The 17,915-nt window shown below is 47.1% G+C and overlaps 7 protein-coding genes across 7 annotated transcripts; 2 read left to right on the top strand and 5 right to left on the bottom strand.

Moving 5' to 3' along the window:
* Nucleotides 1–238: 238 nt before the first annotated feature.
* On the bottom strand, nt 239–3,258 carry SERLADRAFT_451125 (uncharacterized protein; the record flags this gene model as incomplete). The annotated part of the gene is made up of 6 exons (XM_007320726.1): nt 239–567; nt 623–650; nt 703–1,627; nt 1,681–2,900; nt 2,956–3,164; nt 3,192–3,258. The coding sequence occupies 6 exons, from the start codon at nt 3,256–3,258 to the stop codon at nt 401–403; spliced, it is 2,616 nt and encodes an 871-aa protein (XP_007320788.1).
* A 280-nt stretch (nt 3,259–3,538) lies between these two features.
* Nucleotides 3,539–3,965, bottom strand: SERLADRAFT_395149 (uncharacterized protein; the record flags this gene model as incomplete). Its single annotated transcript, XM_007320725.1, has 2 exons — nt 3,539–3,788; nt 3,841–3,965. The coding sequence occupies 2 exons, from the start codon at nt 3,856–3,858 to the stop codon at nt 3,612–3,614; spliced, it is 195 nt and encodes a 64-aa protein (XP_007320787.1).
* A 118-nt stretch (nt 3,966–4,083) lies between these two features.
* Nucleotides 4,084–5,764, bottom strand: SERLADRAFT_472803 (uncharacterized protein; the record flags this gene model as incomplete). Its single annotated transcript, XM_007320724.1, has 5 exons — nt 4,084–4,223; nt 4,272–4,397; nt 4,451–4,609; nt 4,662–4,945; nt 4,998–5,764. Coding segments are annotated over 5 exons (1,359 nt in total), but the record flags the coding sequence as incomplete, so codon positions are not given.
* A 2,642-nt stretch (nt 5,765–8,406) lies between these two features.
* Nucleotides 8,407–8,818, bottom strand: SERLADRAFT_472802 (uncharacterized protein; the record flags this gene model as incomplete). Its single annotated transcript, XM_007320723.1, has 1 exon — nt 8,407–8,818. A coding segment is annotated over one exon (354 nt), but the record flags the coding sequence as incomplete, so codon positions are not given.
* Nucleotides 8,819–10,299: 1,481 nt separating this feature from the next.
* On the top strand, nt 10,300–13,988 carry SERLADRAFT_451123 (uncharacterized protein; the record flags this gene model as incomplete). The annotated part of the gene is made up of 12 exons (XM_007320722.1): nt 10,300–10,413; nt 10,470–12,258; nt 12,317–12,428; nt 12,480–12,598; nt 12,656–12,686; nt 12,738–12,882; nt 12,945–13,172; nt 13,222–13,284; nt 13,348–13,463; nt 13,519–13,574; nt 13,628–13,814; nt 13,870–13,988. The coding sequence occupies 12 exons, from the start codon at nt 10,300–10,302 to the stop codon at nt 13,934–13,936; spliced, it is 3,027 nt and encodes a 1,008-aa protein (XP_007320784.1).
* Nucleotides 13,987–14,693, bottom strand: SERLADRAFT_395141 (uncharacterized protein; the record flags this gene model as incomplete). Its single annotated transcript, XM_007320721.1, has 6 exons — nt 13,987–14,027; nt 14,095–14,217; nt 14,273–14,376; nt 14,427–14,463; nt 14,517–14,549; nt 14,607–14,693. 6 exons carry the CDS (start codon nt 14,623–14,625, stop codon nt 14,011–14,013), a joined length of 333 nt encoding a protein of 110 aa, XP_007320783.1.
* Nucleotides 14,694–14,850: 157 nt separating this feature from the next.
* SERLADRAFT_440268 (uncharacterized protein) lies at nt 14,851–17,857 on the top strand (the record flags this gene model as incomplete). The annotated part of the gene is made up of 13 exons (XM_007320720.1): nt 14,851–14,856; nt 14,910–14,988; nt 15,038–15,057; nt 15,114–15,176; nt 15,232–15,338; nt 15,397–15,766; nt 15,826–16,059; nt 16,107–16,388; nt 16,439–16,831; nt 16,883–17,020; nt 17,073–17,168; nt 17,224–17,703; nt 17,762–17,857. The coding sequence occupies 13 exons, from the start codon at nt 14,851–14,853 to the stop codon at nt 17,855–17,857; spliced, it is 2,364 nt and encodes a 787-aa protein (XP_007320782.1).
* Nucleotides 17,858–17,915: the final 58 nt, after the last annotated feature.

The following is a 17,915-nucleotide window of genomic DNA, read 5'->3' as shown; positions in this document are numbered from 1 at the left end:
TGGGATGTCAGAGTTGCGCCGTAGGCAAGTGGCAGTTGTTGGCCACGTTACCCGCCTGACATGTGGCAATGTTACTACGCGAAACAACTTGAAATACGGCCTGTTTGACGTTCAGCGCTCAGCTCGTAAGCTTACCATGTAGCATCAGAGCATAGTAGGCGACATTGAGAGCATTGGATTATCAGCATACGATGATCCAGGAAGTACGATAATTGTTTGGTTTGTGCAGGGTATAAAGTATGTCACTTTTAATTTCATTTCGCATGTACAGGAACAACGTTACACCAGTACAAATTTTGCGTTATCTACCTAATCATAACATCCCACAAATACAAGCAATATAGGACCAAAGAAAGCTATAAATCAAAATCCGTTGTCTAGCTTAGCATCAAATTTGCTTTTAAGCATGTGTAAGTGCATCCACGCATATTACACCATCACGCTCGCTCCAGGGATAACCCCACCGGTGTAACCATTCTCGAACTCCAGTAGCTAGGCGAGCGCGCGATGCACCACGAGCAACGTCTTGAGTCCCGGTATGTTTTTCTTCACCGACAACCACATAGGCTGTACATACATGCATGTCAGATCAAGTGATTAAAGTGTAATTAAAAGTACGCACCCAGTCCCAAGAAATGTTCCTGCTCCAACTATAACAAAACATCAGTCTACAGCGACTTGTCAATTCACTATGCCACTTACCGAAAGCAGGAATTCCTCAAGGATCTCTGTGGCTTCATTGGAATGTAATCCGTGTAGATCCAACATGGTTTCTGTCCTCTCATCGGAGGTCAGCTTACCCTCGCCCCCAATATCTTTTCGAGCAATCCCTAGACAAACACCCAAACCACCTCCTGAAACCCGACCCCGGGCTGTTCTGTCACCTATGTCATCAGACCAACTCAGCTCCCTTGATTTTACGGCCTGCTCAGAAAGGTTTGCACGTTCCCGAACCAGTTTACCTGCGGCATCTGTCATCTCGGTGCCCATTTTGGTGTTCAGATCATGCCCCTCTCTGCTAAACCTTTTAGCAGCTGCACCATCACCGCGCCTCCATGCGTCTGCAGCGCGTGAAAGGCAAGCATTGCGAGCAGCGCCCAGCTGCAGTGCCCGTGAACGATATGCCATGTATAGACTACTTATCGATTCACCCGTAAGTAAGGTGGGCAATAGCGAAGGAATGCGCAACTTCAAGCGAGGCGATGGCCTTGGTGCAACGATAGCAGATCGGTGGTGCAGGTTATCGGCTGAACTACCCATAACTTCGCGGCGCGCAGCCAGTGTAGAGTCTGACGGAACGGGGACCTGCGGAGCACGTTTGACAGCAGCAGCGAATCTAGTTCTCCCGGGGTCGTGGTGAACCACTTCGTCGCGACCGTATCCATGTCCTCCCCTCTTGCCTCGGCCTGCTATAGCGTTACTGGTGGCGAGGGCAGGGTATTCATCCGGTGGTGGACTAGGCGAGGGGTTCGACGTATTGTTCGTACCTATATTTGTACGAGAGAATGCATTTGTAATGGTCGAAACGTCGACATCTTTGGGTAAATGATGCAAAAACTCGCAATTATCTTGCTTTGCACAGGTACCACGCAACCAAAAGCGACACAGAGCCCTTTCAAGATCGTGGCTATAAAGAAAGAAAATGAAGGTGACGGCAGCAGTAACATAACTGACACCAACCTGAATCGACAGTCCGCCCGTAAACATTCTCCCGCCACGAAGTATCGACAAACTCGGTTACCTCCTTGTACTGGGCGGCCTTGAACTGGCCTTGGCATGGGTCGTGCCGGAAAAGCAGTTGGAAGGGTATACCCAGCTCTACCAGTACGTACAGCTCCTCCTGTCCCCTCTCTGGAGACTAAGGTGACGCGACCGCCCATTGGCTGCACTCTGATTTGAGGTCCGGGGTGCTGAGGTAAGGTAGGTAGTGCACGATCCACAAGCCACGCCATAGCACGTTCAAAGTCATAGCCATTATTCGCCAGAGCTTCTTCGAGCTCTGAAGGGGCGAGAGTTGAACCGAAGACGGAACTTAGGACATCAAAAGGCGTCATGCCATCGGTCAACAATGCAGCGGCCTCATAGTCTGTTTCCAGAGCAGCATTTCCAGGATCATATGCATCTTGGTGTTGTCCTTGATCATCATTCATATATGGACTTCCAATAGAGGCATCAGATGACGGAGTAGCAGACCACTGTGAATCGAAATCGGTTATTGTTATGGGATGGAAGGATCGATTGGTCGGCTGAGTGGCAAAAGGATCGAAGGGATCGTCGTCGTCATCCTTATCGTTGGGACGTAAGGAGGAGCGAAGAGAACTCGGTGTGAGTGCTCGAGGCATAAGGCCCTGGTCAGGCATCAGGGGAGCTGCTATAGCCAGGTTTGAGGTTGCCCTCAAGGAATTATGTGCCCACAAATCTGGAGAAGGGGTTTCGGTTCTATAACCAGGAAATGAGCTTGGGTTTGAGGATGCTGCAGAGAGAGGTCTGGGTATTGGTTTGAACTCGGAAGCTTTAGCATTAAGCAAACGAGGTGACGATAACGGTGATGAGGGTAAACTCGACGTAAACTGATTGTAAGCTTGAGTTGCCTGAGCGTGCGCAAAGGTAGGAGAGTTCATAGGGGATTCGCTACGGGCAGACATATATGAAGAGGCTACACCAGCACCACCCGCCAGAGGAGAAGTTGCAGGGGTGTGAGGCCTTCTAAAGGCTATCGCGAGAGGAGAGCTAGGGACCGAATTTGGCGTGTCCGGTCGGTTTCCACCGACTCTAACAGAGTGAGACGACGCGCGAGATGAAGGTCGCGATGGACGCCGAGTGGGTGTTAAGAAGAGAAATGGGACTCCAGCAACGTCGTCGCGATGTTTATGCATCAAATCCAAAACATGCTGTTCCACCTGAAGTATTATCGTCAGGAATACAATTTACGAACTTGAGCAACACGACACTGACCATATCATTATCAACGCCAAAGGCATCCTTCAGCAGCGCCTTGAGCTCATCTTCATGCTCACCATCGAGCAGAGCAACGACTTTGTTGACAAGAGAGCTGCTGACACGAGTGGTATCGTCGCCCTCCGCATCACTATCGTATCCTTCCAATGGCTTGTGTTGACGGGCGATAGACGACAGTTGGGCACGCGTGTGAGGAAACCTGGGGACTGATAAGTCCTGGCCTGTTGCTGAACCAGTATCCGAGATACTCCCAGCCTCGAGGCCAGATAATACCGAGGGAACCAAAAGACTCTCCGGCATGCCTTGATAGGGCCAATACAAAGATAATTAAGGCTACGAATTCGAAGACCCAGGTTGGATTTCCAGTAAAGACATGAAAGCTAACAACAGCCCAAATGCAACAATTACTTCTGTTTGCTCCTTTCGTGAGACGCCCTTACTGTTTTAGGTGACTACGGATACTCTACCACAGCAATTCGGAAAACATATCGTCCCTTACCTCGAAAAATACGGCATATAAAAAGACTCTCAGACTAATGTCACTAAGAAATTCGTGCTAGTGCTGGTTTTTTACTCCAAGATTAAAATCATGCATTGTATCAATGACCACCCGAGTCTAGCATGCATGCTCAACGCCTAAGAGTTCCATACTGTTACAAATCACTACCAGGCACAGGTGGAACACCCTCCTCAACTAACTTTCGTCCCCAATCAACCCATCGATGGAGACGAGGATGTGAAATCAGCTCTTGATGACGCAGCAGAAACTTCCCAACCTGGCGGCAGAAATCAGAATAGCTGGTGTTGTCTTCCTTGCGGACCTTTGTGTGCTATATATTTCGCACGTGAGTGAGAGTCAACACATGGAGAGAGGATGCAGACCTCATACGTGTCATGCATGGTTGTGAACAAGGTGACCAAAAATCCTACAAAGGCCTGATTCTCGGCCTTCAGGCTTCCATCACTGGTATCGAGACGTAGCCTCGTAGAGAGGTTGGAGAACACGACTGACCAGAACGACATCAATAAAACACTACATTATGAAACTAATGAGATTTACCATCCAGTACTTGCAACCGTGTCGCTTTAAATTGAGCCTTCGAAGCTTTATAATCCGGTGAAAGGCCTGATACATCGACTCCGCGAAGCAAAGGATGGTGGAGTCTGTCTATGGAGAACAACAAAGACATATATTCATGTTCGAGCGTCACGGTGGCAGAGACGATGGATTCTAGTAATACTTCGACAAAATAATCCTTGTAGGACTTCTAATGTTCAATAATCATATCCTGAAAACAATTAACCATGCTTACATTAAATGCGCCTCGATCAAGTTGGAGAAGCGTAAACGTGAATCGAAGGCCAACTCTTCGACGCCAGGCAGGATCAATAATCCTTTCCCAAGACTGAGGACCAAGTTTCATGAACAACGACCAATCCTGAGCAGCTTGTCGGTAAGACAAATAGGGGCAACATTGAAACGAAGCCTCACTCTTTTTCGATTCTGGACCAAAACACTAGCACATCCCACCCAACAATCAATCCACTTATCAGCGGTGCGGCAGTAGTCTTCTATTGAAGGAGCAGAAACATCGCTAAAATGTTTGCAAACCAACCGATATATGGCTGGTGAGATGTGTTTGTCGATGACCTATGCCAATGGATTCGATAAAAAGATCTACTCGAACCGAATACATTCGTACCTTGCACACCGTTTCTTCCTTCACTTTGACGTCAGCTACTAAGGAGGATCCAGTATCGTCGCCGAGAGCAGCCAATAATTCTGGATCATCCAAGTCCCAAAGCAGTTGCCCATATTCATCTTGACTTTCCTGGCTTTCTACGGACACTGTGGTTGCCACAGGAGCATTGGGGATGACCGATGTGCGAGCATCCAGGAAGGACTGTACTAAGCGCCTGATTTCTTCACCTGTTTTCGACAAGCTTGCAAGATTCGTCGAGGCAGAGAATATCTGTGTGACCCATGCTACGGATGAAAGTGAGATTTTGAAATTACATGCGTATCAATGAGTACTTACGACCCTCCAGTAAAGCTGGGTCGGGATACTCAGCCGGCTTTTGGGTATCGTCCATGCTAGGAGTTTCGATGATACGACGAACAGAACCGAGGAGAACCTGAATGGCCAGAATAATCCTGTCTTTGACAGCATTTGTTGGCTGAGGTTTACCATCTTTGCTTGCCGGAACGTCCAATTCTTTGAATTCAGAGAGGAGTATTTCACACATCTCTGACAACCAAGCCAGAAGATCATCTAATGGCAGATAATGATGTCGCAACATGATAGCAAAGTGCATCATCCCTCGGATACATGCAAGCCTGGTGGTATCATCAGCTTCTTTGAAATTTACGTATCGACGAGCTTGAGCTAGTCGACGTCGAAGGTTCACGACAACTGGATCGAGATGAATGGCGACCACTAAAGCACTAAATCGATTATAGAGCATGGAGAGCTCATGTGCACTAGGCGGCTCGGCTTTCGTGAATGGAACAGAACCGACCGGAATGGCTAGCTGAAGTAGCTTCCTAACTTGGGATGATTTCATACGACGGGCATCTTCGTCACCATCCGGGTGATCTTGCGATGCCTGAACGATGAGTTTCAAGAACAGCTCGAAAGCAGTCTCGCCGTGATTACTTTTGGATAGCAGATTCAAATCGTTCTGCAGCATGAAAGTAGGGAAGTCTGGTCTTTCCCGAAGCAGATTGGCGAATTTACGACTTTTGAAAACTTCGATGATTTGGTTAAACACTGTCAACCCATCATCGAGGCGCCATTGCCACCTGCTCCATAGCAAGAAACATCTAGAGATGATCAGATGAATATACTCGTCCCGACTACCGAGGCTACGATCTGACAAAAGACTGTCACTTTGAGGATCTGCGGTCAGCCGAATCTGCTTGAGAGCGAAAGATACAAGCTCCCAAGAAGCAGGCAATCTACAGTGCGACGTGGTCATTCCATGAATCGAAAACTGGGACAGCGCACAAAAACTGAAAATGGTATGCCAAATGAACTCGCTCCTGCTGGGACTGATTTGAGGAGACTTCTGACTATCGTGCAATAGTTGGTATACAGTCCTCCAAAAAGGATGGCTTGGATGGCCTTGAGGTAGATCGTTCGGAGTATCGCAGCTGGAAACTAAATGGAGTAGGCAGATCCACAATTCGACTGCACGTTGAGCGGTCGAAGCGCTACTCAGGCTCCCTGGCTCGCCATCGATGGAATCGAGAGACTGGCGTAAACCAAATCCAAGCAGCCGACGTGACAAGGGTAGGACATAGTCATGAGGATCGATATTACACGAAGTCCAACATCCCTGTTTTTTCTTAAGAGCAAACATGAGACGGAAGGAAACTTCGATTGCAAACCAGTATGCTTTCAATAAGATCGCACTTAAAGGCAGTTCATCCAAGCGGGAGATTAAGCTATGTATGTGTTCTTGAACAGGGACAGCGAACGTTGTACACTCCCCCTCGTCTGCGGTGGTAGCAAACCAAGAGGTAAAGTGACATATTACACGCATGACGTTTTCCAGATCTCTTGGTACCTCTACATCGTCGAAGTCTCCAAATCCTCCGAAGAGTTGCACGATATTGTCGCAAACTGACGCCAAGGCTGATGAGAATGAAGAAGATGGTGTCGTAGGCCCTAGATCTACACCTTGAAAGCTGTATGTGATCGGTGCAGTGACGGGGGCTAGACCGGAAATTAGAGATGTGAACTGGTGGAGATAACCTTTCCCAATATATGTCGTGGCATCAAAAGCCATTCCAGAAGCGAACGGGTGAATGTCGAGGTCAACTGGGATATGACGGGACAGGCGCGAGGTTGGCATTGCGAACTCGAAGATGGATCTCTGAACTGCTGTAGAACTCTTCGCAACATCATGCATCATATGCGGCGCAGCATGGGTTCGCCGTCGCCTGGGAGGCGATAACCCTGGAGTGGAGTGCCTTGGAATGGAGTGCCTTGAGCTTACATCGTTTTCTACAATGGGACTTTTGTATCGAAGTAGTTCCTTAGCTTCCTGGTAAGCAGCACTGTGATGTACTGTGTCCTCATTGTTATTATCGCGATAACGAGATGTGATACGTGTACTATCCTCGGGTATGACATACAGATGATCTTGGATATCTGCATGTTGTCGCTTCTTCTTGGATTTAAGCTTGACATTTTCTGCGTGATTGTCCTCAGACTCAGCCCCGGAATAATGATTGTCCTGCGAAGTTGAACGTTGTCCCCCAGATGAACGAGATGGTCGATGTTCCCGACGAACACGAGGTCGATGACCTCCAGCTCCCGGCATACTTGCTCGTTTTCTGCTGCTCCCGGAATGGCCATGAGTGGTAAGACGAGTTTGGATGCTTTTAGACGGGCGAGAGCGGATGTGTGACTTCTTAGGTCGACGTTTGGATATTCGCGTGTTGCCTACTGCTCTGGTTCGTGATAACATCCAGTCGATGAGATTCTCCTCGCGGTGAGGACGGGAATGTGACGTTGAGGGCCCACTGGCGAGCCACTCGCTTATGGTATCATCGTTGACATTATCATCGCTACTGAAAACCTCGTCTGAGCTCGCGGAGAGATCTATATCACGCCTAGTTCCCCCATCCCTTGCTCTCGACTGCATCTCGACAATCTCTACTTCCGAGTCAGAAGAAAGCCTTAAGTGTTTCGTACCATGCTGAGGCGCCTGTGGTTGTTCTATGTCAGAACTTTCGGAATCTCCTCTGATCTCGAGATCGTCGAATCGGGTCCGAAATCGAGCCCTAGCTTGGCCTGGTAATAGTGGTCCTTCTTCCGCAGTTGTACGCTGCCTCTGAGACACCTGGTTTTTCGGTTTTTCTATCATCCGCGTGATCATGGCAGCCGGCATCATCCGCTTTAGAACACGAAAGCGTTTACGATCTTCTGTATCCATATCCCGACTCAAGTCCGTACTGGACGATTCCTCGGAGGAAGAATCTTTAGATGATTTGCGAGAGCGGTGAAATGACCGGTTCCCTATTGCATCATCACTTAGCCCTGTACTTGATTTTGGGAGGCTTGGTGATGACGACTTAGGGAATGTGATATTATCGTTATCCATATCACTGGGATCACCATATGCATCGAATTGATCTCCTACGTCGTCAGAATGGTGGAAAATAGGGGAATGAGGCAGGTTTTCAAGGCGAACTTTACTAGATGTTGCACTCGCCGATTGTAACAAGGGATCGGTGATAGGAGTAAATTGACGTCTCGACCTTGGTTGGCTATCAGGCTAGGAGCAAAAAAATACGATCTTCAGCGGCGCATATCAAGTTGGCGGAAATCCTCACATGGGAGACTAGTGGTGGTGATGGAAGAGGCGCTGAACTCCGATCTCTCTCGTGTCCACGGTCATCCGTAGGTTTGAATGGGAATGCCCTCAATCTCCTCGCCTTGCCTGGCATTGGTCTCTTCCCAGCTCGCCCTTCTCTCGCTTTGCGTGCTTCGCGGATTAGTTTCCGGGCGTCATCATCGTCATCGTCGCTGCTAGATAATTCTTGCAAAAATCTGGGCTCCCATGAGGAGTTGTGTGCTTCGTGTCCCGACCCTGCTTGGATATTTTCATCAGGAAGAGGGACTCTCTGCTTCCCTCCTCTGCGCCTTCCTGGAGAATTGCCTTCGTCACTAGGAACATCCTGCGGCATCGTCCACTCTTCTTGAGTCTCCTCATTAGCCGGATCCCTGACTGTGGACCGAGCGCCTCTCGTTGGACTGGCAATTTTCACAATAGCATCGGGATTGGAGCGCATTTGTTGCTTATAAAGAAGCTTGTCATATGCATAAGGGTTCAACTGTTTTGCTTGACGAGTACGCAAACTATACCGATTACTGTCCAGACCTTCAACTTGCAGGGTATGTATCACTGGTGGGCTTCTCCGTTCATTGGATCTTTCCGGGGGAACTAAAGGCTGATGATGTACCACCGGTGTTGATAGTGAAGTGAGGCTGGACGTGATGAGCGTTGGAGAGGATGGCGGGATGGTCAGTGGAGATGAATCCAATGGCAGCTCTGATGATCCGAACAGAGTATGCGATGTATATTGTGAAGTATCTGCTTCCCTGGATTCTGAGACACGTCGCGGGGGAGTAACAAGAAAACGAGAATTGTGGTCATGAGCTGACGACGTATACAGTAAAAGCGGATCCACAGAAGGCGAACGTGGAGGAGATATGTTTGGATGATATTTTTCACCATGGGACCGGACTCGAACATGATCTTCCCTTGCAGAAAGCTCTGAATACGCGTTTATTTCGCCGCTAGCCTTTTGTGGTGATACCGGTAAAACCTCAATGGAGGGTGCATCACAAGAAATACTACTAGGTTGAGCGCTCCTATTCCTGACAGCTCTGGGCGATGAAAACAAAGAATTCGCGCTGAGGCTTCGTGTCAACCGTTCTCGTACACAAGTGTCGCGTGCCGGAGGTGAAGACTCGATGGGAAAGAAAACATTCGCAGGGTGCGGTATATTTGTATTAGTCCATCTGGTAGATTCCGGCGCACTCTTATCGTGTAATGAAACCGATCCATCAATCTGACATTAAACAGGGGCGAAACAGGTGAGGTCTATTGAAAGACTATTGTTAACCATACTTACCTTTATACGCTTCCTCGGTGATGGATGATCATCCTCAGTCCAATAATCAGGATGAGAATACGCGTTAAACGCCGTGATGGCTCCTTGAGGCGCGTCGGACTTGGTCAATGGTACAGATTGTCGTGGCCTTGAGTCCTGAATATGGATGGTTGCAGATTGCTGGTCCCAGTTACCCAATTCGAGCTCCTCAATGTCAGAGGTTTCCACGACTTCATCATCCTCCATTACTTTACCAACAATAACACCAGGCAGTAATAATTAAGAGAACAGACCCCAGTAACTGAGTGCTTCATGACATGAGCCACGACTGGGCAAAGCAAAAGACTCGCTGGAGGCGAAAACATGCGTGAGATTATGTAAAGTCACGTGCTAGGCCCAAAAACACTTTATGTCTAGCGCCGAATAATCATTTCTGACGGTCCTACGCCAGACTGCAACGTCTAAGCTTCTGAGATTTCCATGGTAAAATGACCGCAAGATGGTAATTTCAACAGTACCGAAATGGACGCCCAAAGTGGTTTAGAAATGAAAAAGAGTCAGACAGTACTTCCGTGAGTGAGAGTGAAGACAATTTAGGAAATACTGCATAGCCGTGTGCCGTATGGCGTCAAAGCTGCGGATGGTCCTTGAAATCCGTGTCCAGCTTTCTACAGGCTGACATATCCTGAATCTGCAAAGTTACTGGATATTTCATGAACGGCCGACCTGATAGACCTTTGGTTGTGAAATGTACATTCGACAGATGGAACAAGCGAATCTTGTTTGCATCTGCTCGAAATTGTTCTTATGAGCTTTTGAGGAACAAGGTCAGTATCGTCCATCTGCTAGTTCTTCAAGCGATTTCCAACACGGCTGTGTTCAGGTCGAACAATGTTTTTCTCTCTATGCTGCTCCCTATGTTATCGCGTACAAGGATGATGACGGGGAAGTCACCGACATCACGACCGATACAGACCTCACAGAGGCCATTCAATATTTCCAAGCCGGCAGTGACGATCCCCCGACATCTTCAGCTGCGTCGATACTATCTGGTCGTAGCTTTGGAAGTCGTAAAATCACTTTGCGCGTGCATATCACTGTCGATTACGATGGCCCTAGCCTATCCGATACATCTTCCTTGGCCAGCATGGAGGAATATAAGGGAAGGAGCGGTAGTCAGCTATCGTTTTCCTTCAGCTCGTCTTCGCCCCCAGAGATTGACGATGATTCTGTGACCGTCAGTTCCAGAGACACTGGAGCACTTCAAGCAAGTCAACCACGTATTCGTGCCGCGTCCTCAAACATGGTAGAATCAGCGCAAGGTCGAACTGCTCGATTTGACGAGAACTATCAGAGCACAGCTTATTCTAATCAGTCTCGCGGATATGGTGAATACTCTGGATCCAAGGAAGAGTCATCAATCACGGAGAGAAAGACACCGAATGGGGTTGACAATCCTTTCTCTGATGATCATCACGCGGAAGCTGCATCCCGCTATCCTGAAGACCCAATGGCTGTCTTTGAGCGCCTCAAACTAGAAGAAGAAGCTAGAGATACTGTATCGAACTCTGATCATGCGTTTTCCATCTCAGCCAACAATCGTGGGGCGGCATGGCTGAGGGACCAGAATGCCCGTACCATAAAATCAATGCTCGGAGCAACCCCAGAACCTTCAGAATCCGACAGCATGTCACTATCTTACGACCATCAACCAGTTCCAGAGCCCATAGATGGTGACTTGGCCTTACAGCGAGATCCTCGTGGAAAATACTACTACTCATATACATCTACCTCCTCCTCCTCTGCCTCGCAAATTCAGGATTCGGGATATGACGATAGTCCAAGCCTAAAATACAGGACTTCAAATCCTTTTAGCGATGCCGCACCCCCTCGCCCCACATCCATGCAGCTGACTTGGTTGGCCTCTCAGCAGAAACCACCTAAACCACCTGCGCCTTCTGAGGTAGCTAGTTACCCTCAGACAAACGGACATGCCCCACGTTTGCTTCCTCATTCTTCCCATTCCGAGCCCCTGCCATTCACAAAACATTTTCTTGAGGAACCAGACGACATCCCTCCTGAAGTTCTTCAAGTCATCGCATTTGCAGGCCCTCCCGCAGAGCAACTCACCAATTGCTCCCAATGTTCAGCTCCTCTAGACGCTATACGATATGTATGCTCGACTTGTGGCGAGAAGAAGCCAATGATGCACTGGCAGCACCACAACTACACGAAGGGCAAAGGGAAAGTATTGATTGATGACGTCCAGAGCTTTATCTATCCACCCGTGGCTCACCGTACGCTGTCTTCAACTCCTTCACTGTCATCTCATGATGGCAGTAGCGAAGGTAGTTCACAAGGAAGACAACACTATAAGCCCCTTCCATCACTGCCTCAGAATGCTAATTCGTCCTCGAGTCTCACAATTCACAATGGATTTGCAGAACCCATGGTTGAGACAGGCTACGAATTGTGTTCTGGATGCATTGAATCCGCAGGTATTATTCACGCTTTACGTGGAAGTTTACCGCCTGGAGAAAATTTATCACCGTCGTCACCGGAAGATGCACGTGTGTTATCACAATGGCGCCGTTCTGCCCCTAAGCAAAAGGGCCAACTACGGCACGCCTACGTTGAGAAGGTATGGGGAAGTTGGGGCTGGGAGGACGTAGGTCAGTATACATCTTTCTTTTCCACCAGCATGGTATTGATGAACATGTGATTCGCTAGAACAAGATGACATGCAAGGTTGCAAGTGTTCTACATGCAATACTGCAATTATTAACAAGCGCTATCAATGCGCCTCGTGTCAGAAGTTCAATTTGTGTCGGGCCTGTTTCAGGTGAATATTACATTGCTTTTACGCTGATTTAACTGCTCACATATATGATAGCCAGGTACACGATATACATCCCTCTCATGCTTTTCTTGTGGTATCAGAAAAGCCTTCGCGTTCTTACAGTGAGCCGGATTATCTCCCTGCGACAACCCACCACAGCCTTGAAGAGCGATGTGAGTAAAGTATTGGCCTGAGTTTCGCTTAAGTATTCATCAATCCCCTTTCCTAAGCCATGATGCACCCGGGAGTTAAATGTGCTCAGTGAGTGATGATGCCACAACCTTGGGAGAAGCACTGACATTATTTTCCTAGCTGTTTGCAAGATATTGTTGGAGCTCGCTTTCATTGCGCTATTTGTGACTCGGTTGATATTTGTTCCAACTGCGAATCTGCTGGTCTTCCCGGAAACCTCGACTCAGCTGACGGAGGACACATTTCTTCTCACATTATGATCAAGGTTTGCCTATCATATGACTCGTCGGTTATTTACTGACACACCCTAATGTATGAAATTTTCAGATTCCATACCCTTTGGAAACGACAGAAGTACAAACTGTCAGCCGCAGAGCTGTCCACTTGTGGACAGGTCGCGATGCAGCCCATGCGTTATCTAATCCGAAATCCAAATCTAGTTCTGTCTATTCCAGTCATGCTCGCACCGTGGTAGGCTCAGGCATGAGAAGCCCATTGGGTTCTCCAAATGGGAACACAGTCGACCACCATATATTCTGTAGCGGGTGTAACACGGTATGCTGAATGTTGTAATCACCGACACCTTTTACTGACTTTTCGGTAGTCGATCTCTGGAATTAGATATCAGTGCACAACGTGTCCATCATCACCCACATCATATAGTTTGGTTAGTGTCCCGCACCCTACATGGAAATCTTTGCATTCTGAACTCGCTCTTCTATTGTTGTAGTGTGCTTCATGCGAAGAGATGTCTTACAGTTTGCATGACCCTATGCACATATTCTTTAAATTACCCAGACCTGTGCAGCGGCCCTTGGAGTCGACATTCCCTTTCTTACCAAAATTGTGCGCTCAAATCCACGTTTTCGAGGAAATGTTTCTCATCGTGTTTTACTTTTAGGTATAAAATGCCTGCTGGGCCTGTGGGTGGTCTGACAAATGGTACAATGCCAAATGGTACAGTGATAGTGCAATAGACAATGTGAGGATATGCTGATTCTTTCTCCTAGATTACCTAGATTCTCTATTGCATGCAGCTGCACTCTGCGACCGGTGCATGGAGCACATTCAAGGCGCTTGGTTTAGATGTGCATACTGCGCGAAGGACCTATGTGGAGACTGTGAAGCACTGGATACTCATGACGACAAGCACATATTCATGGTTTTCAAAGCTCAAGTTGATATGCCGCATTTCCGGTGAGTTTGCCAATTTCTTTCATTGTCCAGATGGCTAAACCATGGATTTCTCAAGTCAAATTGCAAATCTGGAAAACCCCAGTGATAGCCCACCTATTATTCCTTATGCAGTTTACCGTTAATGACCGAAATTTATATTGTACTCAATTTTGTTTTAACATTGCATGACATTGTAAAATACATGAAATGGATATTTCTAGCCTTTCTTAAACCCTTGAAATCCAGTTAAGTAAGTTAGTGATTGAGAAGAAAAACGAATGGATAACCATGGAGTTCTTACCTAACCTACGCCTCTCATAGAACAGATCCGTTCTACTGGCACCCAAGTTTACGATTTTAGGACAACCATCGCGGTCCTTTTCTAACCGAGTGCATTCAGCACAGTAATATGCATCTGAGATTCCTATGATGGAGATGTTGGTAAAACAAAAGCATTGGTCAATAGAAAGAATGCCTACCAGGAGAACCACATATAATGCACCTTCCTCCGTACGTGCCAAAGTTGCATTCGTCACATATGCGTACGAGTGTTTCTGGCCGGACATATGAGTCACATACTGGGCTTCAGGACCATCAATAACTAGTAATTATAACAAGGAGATGCTAACGTACCATTTCCCGTCACATTTCTCACATAGTCGTCCAATAGCTGCATAAGAAATCCTTCAGCGACTACATGTAGTGTTAATATAAGACACTTACCAATACCAGGTTGTCGCCTGCACATGATGAGATCTATGAACACAATGAATGAATATCATTTCCATATACAACATTTCTAATGACACATACCTGGGTGATGCTTTGACATATCGATTCACTGAGAAGAGGCTTGAAGGCTACAAGATGAGTGTTGAGCGAAAGAGATGGCTGTTCATTAATTCCAGCCTGAGTTGCCAAATCTGGGTGCTTTGCCATTTTGCAACTCCGACGTGAGGAATCACACCTCACTGGAATTCTCACTGAGCTAGGCTAAGAGTCTTCAACCTTTACAGCCACGTTTATCGTCTGACGGTGATTAACTATTCGGACAAGTATGTGGGTAAGTACACACAAGCATATCCTCGTAGCTATCTTGATTGATCAAGGTCGTAGACTGAGCATCGAAACCCCGAGGGACGTACTTACTGGTTTAACACCGGTACAAGAGAGAGCGTTTGGGAAAAGCCAGATGGTCAGTGCAGATATATTCTATGGGAAACAGGATCTAACTGTGCTTTTAGATCTTAAAACACCCTTTGAGGTAACTGATTTTTTCTGCTATTCTTTCATTTGCTGATGGAAGGGTCTGCTATGTAGCGTGCACTGGGTCAGACAAAATGGAAAGAGTATTTTTCTGGTGGTCGAAAATATTACTATAATGTACGTCGATCTTGTTTCAAATTCTCCTCTACATGCCACAACTGACGCTCTGCAGACCGACAACAAGGAATCTAAATGGGACATGCCCGATGAATTGTTACTTCTCTTGGAGAAAGTTGAAAAAGACAGTGCAGCTAATCAGCCTGCACCTTCTGCAATAGCGTAATCTTTGTTCTTCTGAATCTCCCTTAGCTATTCTTAAAACATTCTTTTATCTCAGTCCAGCTCAAATAACCAGTTCAAATCAAGGAGCTATGGTCCCAGCCGGATCAAGTGCATCTCCGATAGTGGCGAACCCACAGGCGACTCAGTTGAATGGAACTGATGGTGCATTAAGCTTACACACAGGTGCACTTCCCTTGACTCCTGCCAGTGCTTTGCCTGTACGGCCAAATCTTCCAGATGACCCCGTTATACCTCATAATGGATTTTTGACCGTCGAAGAAGGAGAGAAGGCTTTTATGCATCTTCTGAGAAAAGCTGGAGTTGACGCAGATTGGACTTGGGATCAAACCATGAGGACTATCATTACCGATCCTTTGTATAAAGCACTGAATACACTCGCCGAGAAAAAAGCTGCCTGGCAGAAGGTAGATGTTTTCTTCTATTCTTGTAATGATAATCCTCTAATGCCCTATGTTATGATCAGTTCACAGATGCACTGAAAGCAAAAGACCGTGAAGAGCGAGAAACTCGCTTGTCTAAGCTTCGTCCAGCAATACGGAACATGTTGAGAGGCAATCCTAATGTATTCCACTACACGACATTTGCCACTGCAGATAAGATTTTTTCCCAGCATCCGATCTGGCAACAAGCTAAGGTTGAGGCTGAGAGAAAGCTGATTTTTGAAGAATATGTCTCGGAGCTGAAACAGCGTGAAGTGGTATGGTCTCCATGTTCTTATATGCACATCATCTCACCTGGATTTAGCAAGAAACAAGGGCCGCTCGCGCTCGCAGCGTCTCAAAAGTGGTTTCCATTTTCAAGGAACTGGATGTGGATGTTTTGACGCGCTGGAGAAAAGCTCACGAACTTGTTCTTGAATCAGCTGAGTGGAAAGAAGATTCAGAGCTCCGAAAACTGCCTACGCTTGACATTCTCTTGGCTTTTGAGGATTACAGTCGTGTAAAGGAAAGAGAGTTTGAAGAGCAAATGAGACGTTCCCAAGTGGAGAAAATACGAAAGGAGAGGAAAGCAAGAGAAGGCTTCAAAGTAAGCTTGCATTTACTTGCCCCAGTCTAGATAATAATCGTCCTTGTTAGAACCTGTTAGCGGAGCTGGTCGATCAAGGTAAAATCAAGGCGAGGACAAAATGGAAACAGGTCTACCCATCATTTGCCAAAGATGAGCGCTATCTGAATATTCTGGGAAATCCTGGTTCCAATCCTCTCGAGCTTTTCTGGGACTTAGTTGATGGTCTAGATCAGAAGTTGGACGCCAAAATCGTAATCATAGAAGAAGTCATGCGAAAATATAACTCTGACATGACGCCGAGGACAGAGGCGGACACCGAGCCAAAGACGCTTGATACCAGTACAAAGGTTTTTACTGTTGGTCCCGATACAACGTACAAAGACTTCAAGACCGTCGCTTCCCTTGAATCGGATGTACTTCAGAAGTTAACAGAAGCCGACTTCCAAGAGGTATATGATAATGTAAGCCCTTACTATAATGCAATTGATCAATAATGTTAACGCTTCTTTTAGTTACATCAATCAGCCCTGAGAAAGCATGCCGACGAAAAGAGACGCATGGAGAGGAAACAGCGACATCTACAGGATGACTTACGTTATGCTCTCAAAAAGTTGCCTGAACCACTTGATATCACCTTGGCATATGAAGCTGTATTTAACTTTTTCACATTGCTTGATTGTGTTCTGACACTCCACTCCATAGGCTGTCCCACTTATTGAACATCTCCCAGAATACAAGGCAATATCAGAGGAAGAGGGGCGGCGTGCAGCTTTCGCAAAGTTTGTGAAGAGACAAAAGGTTTGCAGTCCATGTGTTTTATGCCTTTCTGATTGCTTACATTTATCTATTACAGGAGCGTCTGAGAGAGGCTGCTTCGGAGGATGGTGCATCTACGACGAGCCGAAAACGTAAGGATCCACCCCGAAGCGGCAAGGATGACCGTGATCGTGATAGAGGAAGGGACCATGACAAAGAAGCTCGTGTTAAACACCACCACCGAAGCACAGAAGATGACAGCTATGGACATCCTCGCGACCATGCAAGGGAACGTGACAGAGACCATTCTAGCCACTATGACAAGGATAAGGAGCGAGAACACCGGTCCAAACATTACCGTGATGACAGGGATGGACGGGACGAAAGATCGCGTGACAAGCGCAGTTCGCGTTCTGACCATGCCTATGCAAGTCGAGACGAAGTACCAGCTGAAACCATAGAAGTGGTTCGAGATCAAAGAGACAGAAGTGCTTCAGCGTATAAAGACGATTTGCACGAGAAGAGAGACTCGGGTACCTTGTACGACGATAAGACGCATGCCGGAAGAGCGGAGAAGGTGCGTCGAGTGTGTTAGGCCACACTAGTTGTCAGTAGCTAACTATATCCTGAGCCAGCGAGCCAAGTATCATCATGAAGATGATAGAGAAGCCAAATCAAGTCGACCAGAGAAGTCTATCAGAGAAGAAACTCCCGAGGAAGGAGAGATATAGGCTTGTTATGCAAAAGTGCAATAGTATAATCGCAACTCTATCAGAAATTATAATGAAT

Source organism: Serpula lacrymans (genome assembly GCF_000218685.1).
Source record: "Serpula lacrymans var. lacrymans S7.9 unplaced genomic scaffold SERLAscaffold_10, whole genome shotgun sequence".
Taxonomy (NCBI): Eukaryota; Fungi; Basidiomycota; class Agaricomycetes; order Boletales; family Serpulaceae; genus Serpula; species Serpula lacrymans.
This window is presented reverse-complemented; position numbering and strand designations above follow the sequence as displayed.